The sequence below is a fragment of the Oncorhynchus nerka genome, linkage group LG6, assembly GCF_034236695.1.
Source record: "Oncorhynchus nerka isolate Pitt River linkage group LG6, Oner_Uvic_2.0, whole genome shotgun sequence".
In the NCBI taxonomy this organism is placed as follows: domain Eukaryota; kingdom Metazoa; phylum Chordata; class Actinopteri; order Salmoniformes; family Salmonidae; genus Oncorhynchus; species Oncorhynchus nerka.
The window spans coordinates 53602288-53616988 of NC_088401.1; the positions used below are offsets into that span (position 1 = coordinate 53602288).

The 14701-nt window shown below is 47.7% G+C and overlaps 1 protein-coding gene across 3 annotated transcripts in view; it reads right to left on the reverse strand.

Moving 5' to 3' along the window:
• The window catches only part of LOC115130634 (fibroblast growth factor 13), a 191160-nt gene that overhangs the window by 14417 nt on the left and 162042 nt on the right, over positions 1 to 14701 (reverse strand). For all 3 annotated transcript variants that reach the window (XM_065019673.1, XM_065019671.1, XM_065019672.1), the window contains one exon: positions 9567 to 9670. In XM_065019673.1, the coding sequence (XP_064875745.1) occupies positions 9567 to 9670 (104 nt within the window). The remainder of the gene's footprint in view (positions 1 to 9566; positions 9671 to 14701) is intronic.

Consider the following 14701-nt stretch of genomic DNA (forward strand, 5'->3'; position numbering starts at 1 on the left):
AGAGGGTAATGCATATTCAATGCCTTGCTGTATCTGTACCATGAAAGAACACACAATCAATTACTATTTACTCTGAAATTGTAATCAAATGGATGGATCTGATCTTTCCTGTAAGAACAAACGAGCACAAATCCATGGTGCCATTCTCGTGTGTGAACCCAGTGCTCATATCCTACTATATCTGAAATGACACCAATTATGCCAATAGAAGTAAGGCTGAGCTGGTGTCTTTAGAGCAGTGTAAAAGCCTGGGAGACTCACAAAGCTAATGGTGCCGCCGCCACTCACTCTCCCAAACAAATCCGTCCAAATGCCTTCCCTTTCAATGGCCCCCGTCTTTTAGTGGCAGTGGAATAACAAGCACCTTTCTCTCTCCAGATAAAAAGGTACATTTACAATGTCCATTGGTTTAGAAAAGATTTGGAGGATCTAAGCAGGTGGAAAAGACCATTGCAAACACACACACACACACACACACACACACACACACACACACACACACACACACACACACACACACACACACACACACACACACACACACACACACACACACACACACTGTGGCTGGTTAATGACTCAGCTCAGTGGAGAGGATCCCTGTGATAGGGAAGGCTATTTTGCAGCGGTAGTGTGCTTATGGGTGGAAAAATAGGGGTGGGAGCCAACTGCATATCTCATGGCTGTTTACCACCATGCAAACATTAACATGCTCAAACATACAAACACAGGCCATACCCACAGGGACAGAAGAAGAGTATTAAGAGTAAAACACCTTCATTCTTTCATTTTTGTCAGTATAACCTAATTATTTTCAGAAACTCTCCATATGTTACGTAAGAGCTGAACAATTCTAACATCAGCTAATTCTGAAACCAAAACTCCAATGATTCCATTCCTTTCACACGTCTTAGCGTCTCCATATCCATTTGTTTCCCCATCTGCTACATGTAGGGATCTCTGGAAAAACACCACAGAAACTATTTATACTAGTTAGCTCGTCCTTTTAAAGAGGACAGTGATCTCCAAATGAACACTCCAATGATCACCATGTATCACAGGGTAGTAGGTGCCAGGCTCACCGATTTGAGTGTGTCAAGAACTGCAACGCTGTAGGTCAACTTGACACAAATGTGGGAAGCATTGCAGTCAACATGGGCCAGCATCCTTGTGGAATGCCTTCGATATCTTGTAGAGTCCATGCCCCGACAAATTAAGGCTGTTCTGGGGCCTCCTGAGTGGTGCAGTGGTCTAAGGCACTGCATCGCAGTGCAAGCTGTGCCACTAGAGATCCTGGTTTGAGTCTAGGCTCTGTCGCCGCGGCCGTGACCGGGTGACCCATGGGGCGGCGCACAATTGGCCCAGCGTGGTCCGGGTTAGGGGAGGGTTTGGCCAGCCGGCCGGGATGTCCTTGGACCCATCACCCTCTAGCGACTCCTGTGGCGGACCGGGTGCACACTGATGCACGCTGACAACGTTGCCAACTCTGTTGGTCATTGGTGCGGCTGGCTTCCGGGTTAAGCGGGCTCGGTGTCAAGAAGCAGTGCGGCTTGGCAGGGTCGAGTTTCAGAGGACGCATGGCTCTCGACCTTCGCCTCTCCCGAGTCCGTACGGGAGTTGCAGCAATGGGTCAAGACTGTAACTACCAATTGGAGACCACGAAATTAGGGGGGTGGGGAACAATGTTGAGGCTGTTCTGAGGGCAAAAGAAGGTGCAACTCAATATTAGGAAGGTGTTCCTAATATTTTGTTCAACCAGGGTAACTAATTGCCACTAGCCTACCTGATTATAAAACATACCATACAGAATGTCTGCAGACACTGCAAAAACATTCACCACATCTTAGTGACAATGGTGTGTATGGAGATATTTTCCCTTCGACAACATCAAAAGCCTGTTTTATGATATCTGTATTTTTCAGCAAAGGGGAGAAGACAGTTGTGACAAACTGCGAGGAGCTGAATAGTACATATGAGGCAGGATGAAATAGAACTAGAAAGGGGCAGAAAGGAGAGTAGAGAGGACGGAGGAAAAGACATGTTTAATTGATTCCCTCTCGTCCCACACTGTGCCTCTGCTGGATGAATACATTTCACTGGTGCATCCTGGCTCACCCACACATGTACTAAACACTCTTCCTCTCACTCCTTCCTTTCCCTCACTCTCTCTCTCTCTCTCTCTCACGCGGACAGAACATGGATAAGCAGATGACAAAAGCAAACACACAGTAGATGATTATGTAATAGGTGATATACCAAAATATCATAATGAGTACGCGATGTGAACATGCAATGCTATGTACACCTATTAGACATATCGAGAGCTTGGGACTATAAGGTTCTATCAGCAAAAAGATGCTTCTGAGGTAATTGGCTTTAAAGTTCCGAACCCTCATTGGTTTGAATAGTCTCAGCAATATTGATATTGTATTTGAACTTAACATTAATTGAGGTATTTTTTGTTTTATATTTAAGTGATAATGCCCAAGAAGCCGATGTTTGGAGGATATATTGGCACAGGTGTTGACAATATATCTTCCAAACACCAGCTTCGAGGGCATTATAACTTTTATACAACGGGTTACAAACATATTCAAATAATATACATATTTTCATAAAGAAATGTATTTTGATGAATCTCTTCATACTGTTTCCTCCTTCCGCAAGATATAGTCCCGACACAAATCTAGTATTGCTACCCAAGCAGGCTGGCCGTTCGTTCTATCGTTTCGGTTGCCAGAGACTCGACCCAGTCGTTCAGTCTTTTTGTTCTGTATCTATGGACGCGATCCAGTCGTTCGTTCTAAATGTTCCATCGCCATACTGGCTGGCAACGTTCTTATCCCTTGCTTGCTACTGTAGCTAGCCAACTACGGCTAATTTACAGTCACATCAAAAAACTGCAGCCAGAATAACAGCAAAGTAGGTGCATTTGCATTTCTTTAAGTTGTTTCTAGTGACATTTATTTGGAAACATCCCTAACAATGAACTAATGAGGCGTGATTTTGCCTGTCATAGAAAATGTGCTCACTCATCACGACACTGTTGTTCAGAGGAGCTAGCCAACACAGTTAACACAATCACTTCAAACTGAAGCTGGAAAGACTGCAAACTAGCTGTACTTCGTTTTGTTTGTTTGTAGACACAACTTTTGCAGCAATTATAGCTGCAAGTCTCTTAGGGTATGTCTCTATAAGCTTGGCACATCTAGACACTAGGATTTTTGCCCATTCTTTAAGGCAAAACTGCTCCAGCTCCTTCAAATTGGATGGGTTCCGCTGGTGTGCAGCAATCTTTAAGTCATACCAGAGATTCTCAATTGGATTGATGTCTGGGCTTTGACTAAGCCATTCCAAGACATTTAAATATTTCCCCTTAAACCACTCGAGTGTTGCTTTAGAAGTACGCTTAGAGTCATTGTCCTGCTGGAAGGTGAACCTCTGAAACAGGTTTCCCTCAAGAATTTCCCTGTATTTAGTGACATCCATCATTCCTTCAATTCTGACCAGTTTCCCAGTCCCTGCCGATGAAAGAAATCCCCACAGCATGATGCTGCCACCACCATGCTTCTACAATGTAGAAAATAGTAAAAAACTAATAAGTAGGTGAATGAGTTGGTGTGTCCAAACTTTTGACTGGTACTTTATGTAATAACAAATTGCATAGAAGGTATTCAAACACACTTTCACAAACCCACTCTCACACTTTCACAACAGCTAGAGCTTTGCTACCTGACCAGAGCCCAACGGGCCCCGACATTATACATTGGGTAAGGGCCGGGTTAGGCCTGGGTTTTCATCAATAACTAGGGTACGGGCAGGACATCACTAAATTGATCACTAACATTTTGAAGCTGACCCATACGCATGTGCTCTGCTGCGCAGTACAGTCATATCTGACGAAGACCATAACATGGTGTCAGAAGTGCTTCAACCTAGTCAAATTTAAAACAGGAGAGATTATTTCACAGAACATAATAATGTTCCTTGTCGGAGTTTAGAGTAATGAAAAGTAGCTAACAGGTAACTGCTCTCTCATCTCTCTTCATTAAGCAGAGCAGCCCAAGCGGAACCGTTGCTATGGATACTCACAGACTCAGAGCCTGCATGAGCAGAGTGCATGCAGAGCGAGCTGCATGCAGGGAGAGAGTGACAGACTGAGAGGAGCAGCTAATGGATTTACTAACGGAGGAAGTTATTTCAGGTTTTGAGGCCGGGCCGTAAATTTGGCAGAAGGAATCAGGCCTGGGTAGGGTCTGAACATCGTTGTCATGGGTAGGGCTCGGGCTGAAAATTCATGCCTGTGCAGGGCTCTACACAAAGGTACTCAGATGAAGCAACACCACAGTAGCAGCCATCAGTCTCACTGGCTAGCCTACGTCCACCATTGATTGGGAATCTCCCTGAAAGGCTGGCCAGCCATTGGCTAAACCCCTCAACTCCCCCTTCTGTAAAGGGTGGTGCTCCTAGGCAACAGTTTACCATAACAGCACTGAGCACTCAGCCACACAAGGTTATCAGACACCCTGCTGAATACAGATTAAATTCAATCCACTCGCTAATTCAGCTCAAATGGAAAACCTTGCCTCCTCCCTCCACATCAACAACCACTATCATCGAATTTACAAGGCTAAAAGCTATGTTGCTGCCGGAGGGTTGCGCAATCTCAGTACGTAGGTGGCTGTATAAGTGTGTATGCAAAATTCAAGGCTATAATCACCAGTAGTGTGCTAAATAAAGGTTTAGCACACTAGGCAATGTGTTGTTATCATGGCAAGTAATGACTGCTTTTAACATTACTGCAGGTTGGGATCAAAGATAAACACACATATGAATACAACCTTAACAAATCATCAGAGAAATTAGAGCAATTGAACACGACCTTGAAGTTTTTAAAGTTTTTTTAAACTGTTTTATGTGGTAATGAGTGAGAGGAGCAGAGGAGCGGGGGAGCAGAGGGAGAAAAGGAGCAGAGGAGCGGGGGAGCAGAGGGAGAAAAGGAGCAGAGGAGCGGGGAGCAGAGGAGAGGGGGAGCATAGGGAGCAGAGGGAGAAAAGGAGCAGATGGGTGGGGGAGCAGAGGGAGAAAAGGAGCAGAGGAGCGGGGAGCAGAGTGAGCATAGGGAGCAGAGGGAGGAGAGGAGAGGGGGAGCAGAGGAGAGGGGGGGCATAGGGAGCAGAGGAGCAGAGGAGCAGAGGGAGCATAGGGAGCAGAGGGAGCAGAGGAGGAGAGGAGAGGAGAGGAGAGGGGGAGCAGAGGAGAGGGGGAGCAGAGGAGAGGGGGAGCATAGGGAGCAGAGGAGGAGAGGAGAGGGGGAGCAGAGGAGGAGAGGAGAGGGGGAGCATAGGGAGCATAGGGAGCAGAGGAGGAGAGGAGAGGGGGAGCAGAGGAGAGGGGGAGCAGAAGAGAGGGGGAGCATAGGGAGCAGAGGAGGAGAGGAGAGGGGGAGCAGAGGAGGAGAGGGAGCATAGGAAGCAGAGGGAGCAGAGGAGGAGAGGAGAGGGGGAGCAGAGGAGAGGGGGAGCATAAGGAACAGAGGGAGCAGAGGAGGAGAGGGAGCACAGGAGGAGAGGGAGCAGAGGAGGAGAGGGAGCAGATGGAGCAGAGGAGGAGAGGGGCTCTTTATCTTTAGCCCCCCCAACAATAGTACAACCACACATTCACAATCAGGAAGCGGTTTAGCTTATTCTATGATTCACCACCACAGGTGAGATAAATGTCACACACACACACACACACACACACACACACACACACACACACACACACACACACACACACACACACACACAAGATCCATCTTTATTAAATTAAATTAAAGCAACAGCTCAGTGCATATGTTTTCATTACAGTGGAAGGAGGGGAGGTGGGATGGGGAGTTTTATTTGTATAATTTCTCAGTTTTTCGCCTCAGGCGTACTCAGCTTTATCAATCCCAGTGGATATCTTTCTACTCTGTGATAATGTTAATTGTGATGTGATTATTAATTACACTCAGGCTTTAAGGTTCCTTCTACTGTACTATCAGGCTTAATAAGACAAGAGCCATGACTACAGTCAGATCATGCTTAGTGAGACAAGAGCCACGACTACAGTCAGATCATGCTTAGCGAGACAAGAGCCATGACTACAGTCAGATCAGGCTTAGTGAAACGAGCCATGTCTACAGTCAGATCAGGCTTAGTGAGACAAGAGCCACGACTACAGTCAGATCATGCTTAGTGAGACAAGAGCCACGACTACAGTCAGATCAGGCTTAGCGAGACAAGAGCCATGACTACAGTCAGATCAGGCTTAGTGAGACAAGAGCCACGACTACAGTCAGATCAGGCTTAGTAAGACAAGGGCCACGACTACAGTCAGATCAGGCTAGTGAGACAAGGGCCACGACTACAGTCAGATCAGGCTTAGTGAGACAAGGGCCACGACTACAGTCAGATCAGGCTTAGTGAGACAAGGGCCACGACTACAGTCAGATCAGGCTTAGTGAGACAAGAGCCACGACTACAGTCAGATCAGGCTTAGTAAGACAGTAAGACAAGGCCACGACTACAGTCAGATCAGGCTTAGTGAGACAAGGGCCACGACTACAGTCAGATCAGGCTTAGTGAGACAAGAGGCTACAGACTTACAGTCAGATCAGGCTTAGTGAGACAAGAGCCACGACTACAGTCAGATCAGGCTTAGTGAGACAAGAGCCAGGCTTAGACTACAGTCAGATCAGGCTTAGTGAGACAAGAGCCACGACTACAGTCAGATCAGGCTTAGTGAGACAAGAGCCACGACTCACAGTCAAGAGCATCAGGCTTAGTGAGACAAGGGCCACGACTACAGTCAGATCAGGCTTAGTGAGACAAGGGCCACGACTACAGTCAGATCAGGCTTAGTGAGACAAGAGCCACGACTATAGTCAGATCAGGCTTAGTGAGACAAGAGCCACGACTACAGTCAGATCAGGCTTAGTGAGACAAGGGCCACGACTACAGTCAGATCAGGCTTAGTGAGACAAGGGCCACGACTACAGTCAGATCAGGCTTAGTGAGACAAGGGCCACGACTACAGTCAGATCAGGCTTAGTGAGACAAGAGCCACGACTACAGTCAGATCAGGCTTAGTGAGACAAGGGCCACGACTACAGTCAGATCAGGCTTAGTGAGACAAGAGCCACGACTACAGTCAGATCAGGCTTAGTGAGACAAGAGCCACGACTACAGTCAGATCAGGCTTAGTGAGACAAGGGCCATGACTACAGTCAGATCAGGTTAGTGAGACAAGACCTACAACTACAGTCAGATCAGGCTTAGTGAGACAAGAGCCACGACTACAGTCAGATCAGGCTTAGTGAGACAAGAGCCATGACTACAGTCAGATCAGGCTTAGTGAGACAAGGGCCAGGATTTTGTGGACAACGCAGCTTTTAAAGGAAATGTTCCCACATTCACGAAGGCCATATTCACGGTAATACTGCATATGTACGCTGAATCGGACATGAACTTTAAACAGTGAATTCTTGCCAAAGTGCAAATCGGATTGAATCCCAGCCAAGGGCTGTTTATGGCCAAGAAGCCCTCGGCCTTTGAGAACGGATTCTAAAGTTGTAGTTGAGCAAATTGTGAAATCCACAATTTGGAGAGTTTTCATGTTTGTACACTGAGTGTAAAAAACATTAAGGACACCTTCCTAATATTGAGTTCCACCCCCCATTTGCCCTCAGAACAGCCTCAATTTGCCGGTGTCGAAAGCGTTCCACAGGGATGCTAGTCCATGTTGACTCCAATGCTTCCCACAGTTGTTTCAAGTTGAGTGGATGTCCTTTGGGTGTTGGACCATTCTTGATACACATGGGAAACTGTTGAGTGTGAAAAACCCCAGCAGAGTTGCAGTTCTTGACACACTCAAACCGGTGTGCCGGGCACCTACTTCCATACCCCGTTCAAAGGCACTTCAATATTTTGTCTTGCCCATTCACCCTCTGAATGGCACACACACACAATCCATGTCTCAAGGATTCAAAAACCCTTCTTTAACCTGTCTCCTCTTCATCTACACTGATTGAAGTGGATTTAACAAGTAACATCAATAAGGGATCATAGTATTCACCTGTATTCACCTGGTCAGTCTACACTGAGTGCACAAAACATTAAGAACACCTGCTCTTTCCATGACATAGACTCTCTCGCTCTACAGGGAGGGAGTGTGCCATGGCTCCATGTCAATGTCACCATAGTAACCCGGCATTTTAGCTCCATACAGCCGGTCCGGAGGGTCAGCCGCAGGGAGGGGGGTACTTGTGAGAGCAAAATTGCAAGATTATGTTATAATACTTTTATTGGATCAAATGGTTGTGTTATGCAACAGAATAGAGTATTCTTAACTATTGTGTGTGTGTTCTACAGAGGATGGGCCTCTGGGAGATAACACTGACAGAAGATTTACGATGTATTTTGGGTGATAAAAGAGCATTCCAGAGCACGAGTTAATGTTTGTTCTATATGGTACCAGGGAGAGATGGTTCCAGTTTGGAGTCGGAGGGACAGACACTGGTCTCTATACAATGAAAACTGTTGACACAGCAGATACTGTCTGCTATGTATCATAGGTATCTTTCATACAGATCTTAACCTTGTGACCCATTCTATATATCTGTTGTTCGTCATGGAGGTTGAAAGGGGTGTATCTTGGCTATAAAAGACCTTTGCACTTTTGTCTCAGGGCTCCCACCGAATCATTTGATCGTGAATCGTCGACCAGCCATGACCAGCCATCATTATCGTAGAGCACTCAATCGATTCACTTTATATGTGTGTGTTGTATTGACCTGCTCCTTATTAATAAGTGATTAAAGATTTAGTTTAAGTACAACTCTGACCTGTGTGATAAGTATGTCTCTCCTCATTTGATAGTAAAGAAATTAACCACCACAGTACTATGGTGACATAAGCACAGGGCACAACCACCCCAACGCGCTCGCGCGCGCGCGCACACACACACACACACACACACACACACACACACACACACACACACACACACACACACACACACACACACACACACACACACACACACACACACACACACACACACACACACACACACCTCTTATGCCCTCATCACTGCCAGTGATCATCTGTATGCCTGTAAACCTACACACACTCACATTCTCACATTAGCAGGCATACACACACTCATCACCTCCGCTACAACAAATCATGCTGCCAGCTGGGCTTGCACACCCACTCTAGCCACCTGGTGAGAGAGGCATGGCTGGGGCACAGATGGTAAACAACTGGGGACACCTGCTTGGAAACATGTCATGATGGTGGGAGTATTCTGCATGCACTGCGATGATGTAGTATTGACTATGCACTGCAGATGGGTTTGTGCCAGAAAGTAACAGGGAGAAATGAAGGAAGCAATATTTCTTGGAGGTAGTTCTTAATCATTGTTAGGAAAGGGATTGAGACATTTTCTGCAAGCTGACCAATATGGAGCCCCTGTGTTCTACTAGGGAGAGCAGGAGAGGTTAGCACTGCTGTGAGAATGTGTGTGTTTGAGAGACTTACTGATGTGTACAGGAAGCCCTCGCTGTTCATGGCCAGGTAGAGCTTGGTCTGAACTCCCTGGATGGCCACCACTCGAAGCCCCACTGGAATGAGGTTGAATATGGCTGGGGAAGAGAATCAAGCTTTATTTATATAGCACATTTCTGACATGGAATGCAATGCTAAAACAAATAAAAACTGAAATATTTACTTCACAACGAACATAAAATGATTTTAAAAAAGAATAACAATTCAAAACTGAAAGAATAAAAAAGCACCCTAAGGAAAAGCAAAGCTTTTTTAAGAGATCTGTCACGGATCCCTCCGGAACTTTCATTACGCACACCTGGCCCCTATTCCCACTGATTGTATTTGTATATAATTGCCCTTTAGTTTCCATTGGTCGGTCGATTATTGTTCCAATGTCCGTTGGTGCATGTGAATACCTGTGCTGTGTGTTTTGGGCTTTTGTGCCCTTGTGGATTGTGCAGATGATTACGGTCTCGTCCCGTGTGTTAATCATTGTGCACGTGGTTTATTTATTCGAGGTACTCCTCGCTCTTCTGTTTGGGTTTCAACCCTGTGTTTTTGTATAGTATTTGTTTGGTCTTAGTCCCTGTGCCTTTACACGACACGTCGTAAAAAAAACTATTACGCATTCCTGCGTCTGTCTCCCGAATCATTTATATCAGCGTGACAATATCTATTAAATATTGTCCACAGGATTCGAGGGACCTACTGGGAAAGAGAGAGTTACATTACATTTGTTGACAATCTTGTCAACAAATGGAGGGAAAAAGTCTAACTTGTGAAGAATATTGTAGGCACACTGTTTATCCACCAATAAATACTATTTAGCGAAATCATGTCTCAGTCATATATTTAGATGGAATACTGAGACTATGTTGTAAACCACAGCAGGTAACACAGTGTCGCCATCATAGGAGCAGAGCTAATCTAAGTAGAAAACAATGTAAAGCTAAGACTCCTGCCCCCGCTATTCATGCCAACCACATCCTTTCACTCTACCCCAGTCCACTTAATAGAGTTAGCTACAGTAACGCTTAGCTTAGCAGGCTAAAGAGAGACCTCCCTCAGCCCGGCTCTGTCCTCATATGCCAAACCCGCTCACACCTTTGTCCTGCTGTCACCGAGCTAGCCAGGAACCTGACAATCTCCCCTGGCAACACTGCATTCGTATGCCAAGGGATAGAGAGGCAGCCCGCCACCACAGAGGCCTGCACTTGAACTCCGGAAGAGAGGGAGTTTTCATAGCGTAAGCAGTGGTAGAGAGAGGCAAAAGAGCTATTGCTGTTAAGCCATATTGTAACTGTTTTCTCTGCGTTTGCGGCAACATCGGGGCCAAACAGTAGCTTTGCTGCTGTGTCCTGCCCAGTCCTCTTCTGTATGGCCTGGCATTAATTGTGCACAGTGCTGGCATGTTGCCACATCCATGCCCTCTAGTAAGAGAGAGCAGGGTCAATCTGTGCTATGGGATAGAGACGGGCACATCTCTGTGTGAGGGGATTTAGACTCGGGATGGGACATTTTTATATTTCAATATTACATATACATTTACATTTAAGTCATTTAGCAGACGCTCTTATCCAGAGCGACTTACAAATTGGTGCGTTCACCTTATGACATCCAGTGGAACAGCCACTTTACAATAGTGCATCTAAATCTTTTAAGGGGGGAAGGTGAGAAGGATTACTTTATCCTATCCTAGGTATTCCTTAAAGAGGTGGGGTTTCAGGTGTCTCCGGAAGGTGGTGATTGACTCCGCTGTCCTGGCGTCGTGAGGGAGTTTGTTCCACCATTGGGGGGCCAGAGCAGCGAACAGTTTTGACTGGGCTGAGCGGGAACTGTACTTCCTCAGTGGTAGGGAGGCGAGCAGGCCAGAGGTGGATGAACGCAGTGCCCTTGTTTGGGTGTAGGGCCTGATCAGAGCCTGGAGGTACTGAGGTGCCGTTCCCCTCACAGCTCCGTAGGCAAGCACCATGGTCTTGTAGCGGATGCGAGCTTCAACTGGAAGCCAGTGGAGAGAGCGGAGGAGCGGGGTGACGTGAGAGAACTTGGGAAGGTTGAACACCAGACGGGCTGCGGCGTTCTGGATGTCATAAGGTGAATGCACCAATTTGTAAGTCGCTCTGGATAAGAGCGTCTGCTAAATGACTTAAATGTAAATGTAAATGGATGAGTTGTAGGGGTTTAATGGCACAGGCAGGGAGCCCAGCCAACAGCGAGTTGCAGTAATCCAGACGGGAGATGACAAGTGCCTGGATTAGGACCTGCGCCGCTTCCTGTGTGAGGCAGGGTCGTACTCTGCGGATGTTGTAGAGCATGAACCTACAGGAACGGGCCACCGCCTTGATGTTAGTTGAGAACGACAGGGTGTTGTCCAGGATCACGCCAAGGTTCTTAGCGCTCTGGGAGGAGGACACAATGGAGTTGTCAACCGTGATGGCGAGATCATGGAACGGGCAGTCCTTCCCCGGGAGGAAGAGCAGCTCCGTCTTGCCGAGGTTCAGCTTGAGGTGGTGATCCGTCATCCACACTGATATGTCTGCCAGACATGCAGAGATGCGATTCGCCACCTGGTCATCAGAAGGGGGAAAGGAGAAGATTAATTGTGTGTCGTCTGCATAGCAATGATAGGAGAGACCATGTGAGGTTATGACAGAGCCAAGTGACTTGGTGTATAGCGAGAATAGGAGAGGGCCTAGAACAGAGCCCTGGGGGACGCCAGTGGTGAGAGCGCGTGGTGAGGAGACAGATTCTCGCCACGCCACCTGGTAGGAGCGACCTGTCAGGTAGGACGCAATCCAAGCGTGGGCCGCGCCGGAGATGCCCAACTCGGAGAGGGTGGAGAGGAGGATCTGATGGTTCACAGTATCGAAGGCAGCCGATAGGTCTAGAAGGATGAGAGCAGAGGAGAGAGAGTTAGCTTTAGCAGTGCGGAGCGCCTCCGTGATACAGAGAAGAGCAGTCTCAGTTGAATGACTAGTCTTGAAACCTGACTGATTTGGATCAAGAAGGTCATTCTGAGAGAGATAGCGGGAGAGCTGGCCAAGGACGGCACGTTCAAGAGTTTTGGAGAGAAAAGAAAGAAGGGATACTGGTCTGTAGTTGTTGACATCGGAGGGATCGAGTGTAGGTTTTTTCAGAAGGGTGCAACTCTCGCTCTCTTGAAGACGGAAGGGACGTAGCCAGCGGTCAGGGATGAGTTGATGAGCGAGGTGAGGTAAGGGAGAAGGTCTCCGGAAATGGTCTGGAGAAGAGAGGAGGGGATAGGGTCAAGCGGGCAGGTTGTTGGGCGGCCGGCCGTCACAAGACGCGAGATTTCATCTGGAGAGAGAGGGGAGAAAGAGGTCAGAGCACGGGGTAGGGCAGTGTGAGCAGAACCAGCGGTGTCGTTTGACTTAGCAAACGAGGATTGGATGTCGTCGACCTTCTTTTCAAAATGGTTGACGAAGTCATCTGCAGAGAGGGAGGAGGGGGGAGGGGGAGGAGGATTCAGGAGGGAGGAGAAGGTGGCAAAGAGCTTCCTAGGGTTAGAGGCAGATGCTTGGAATTTAGAGTGGTAGAAAGTGGCTTTAGCAGCAGAGACAGAAGAGGAAAATGTAGAGAGGAGGGAGTGAAAGGATGCCAGGTCCGCAGGGAGGCGAGTTTTCCTCCATTTCCGCTCGTCTGCCCGGAGCCCTGTTCTGTGAGCTCGCAATGAGTCGTCGAGCCACGGAGCGGGAGGGGAGGACCGAGCCGGCCTGGAGGATAGGGGACATAGAGAGTCAAAGGATGCAGAAAGGGAGGAGAGGAGGGTTGAGGAGGCAGGATCAGGAGATAGGTTGGAGAAGGTTTGAGCAAAGGGAAGAGATGATAGGATGGAAGAGGAGAGAGTAGCGGGGGAGAGAGAGCGAAGGTTGGGACGGCGCGATACCATCCGAGTAGGGGCAGTGTGGGAAGTGTTGGATGAGAGCGAGAGGGAAAAGGATACAAGGTAGTGGTCGGAGACTTGGAGGGGAGTTGCAATGAGGTTAGTGGAAGAACAGCATCTAGTAAAGATGAGGTCGAGCGTATTGCCTGCCTTGTGAGTAGGGGGGGAAGGTGAGAGGGTGAAGTCAAAAGAGGAGAGGAGTGGAAAGAAGGAGGCAGAGAGGAATGAGTCAAAGGTAGACGAGGGGAGGTTAAAGTCGCCCAGAACTGTGAGAGGTGAGCCGTCCTCAGGAAAGGAGCTTATCAAGGCATCAAGCTCATTGATGAACTCTCCGAGGGAACCTGGAGGGCGATAAATGATAAGGATGTTAAGCTTGAAAGGGCTGGTAACTGTGACAGCATGGAATTCAAAGGAGGCGATAGACAGATGGGTAAGGGGAGAAAGAGAGAATGACCACTTGGGAGAGATGAGGATCCCGGTGCCACCACCCCGCTGACCAGAAGCTCTCGGGGTGTGCGAGAACGCGTGGGCGGACGAAGAGAGAGCAGTAGGAGTAGCAGTGTTATCTGTGGTGATCCATGTTTCCGTCAGTGCCAAGAAGTCGAGGGACTGGAGGGAGGCATAGGCTGATATGAACTCTGCCTTGTTGGCCGCAGATCGGCAGTTCCAGAGGCTACCGGAGACCTGGAACTCCACGTGGGTCGTGCGCGCTGGGATCACCAGATTAGGGTGGCCGCGGCCACGCGGTGTGGAGCATTTGTATGGTCTGTGCAGAGAGGAGAGAACAGGGATAGACAGACACATAGTTGACAGGCTACAGAAGAGGCTACGCTAAGGCAAAGGAGATTGGAATGACAAGTGGACTACACGTCTCGAATGTTCAGAAAGTTAAGCTTACGTAGCAAGAATCTTATTGACTAAAATGACTAAAATGATACAGTACTGCTGAAGTAGGCTAGCTGCCAGTGGCTGCGTTGTTGACTTTGTAGGCTAGCTGGCAGTGGCTGCGTTGTTGACACTACACTAATCAAGTCGTTCCGTTGAGTGTGATAGTTTCTACAGTGCTGCTATTCGGGGGCTAGCTGGCTAGCTAGCAGTGTTGATTACGTTACGTTGCGTTAAAAGAACGACAATAGCTGGCTAGCTAACCTAGAAAATCGCTCTAGACTACACAATTATCTTTGATACAAAGACGGCTATGTAGCTAGCTATGTAGCTAGCT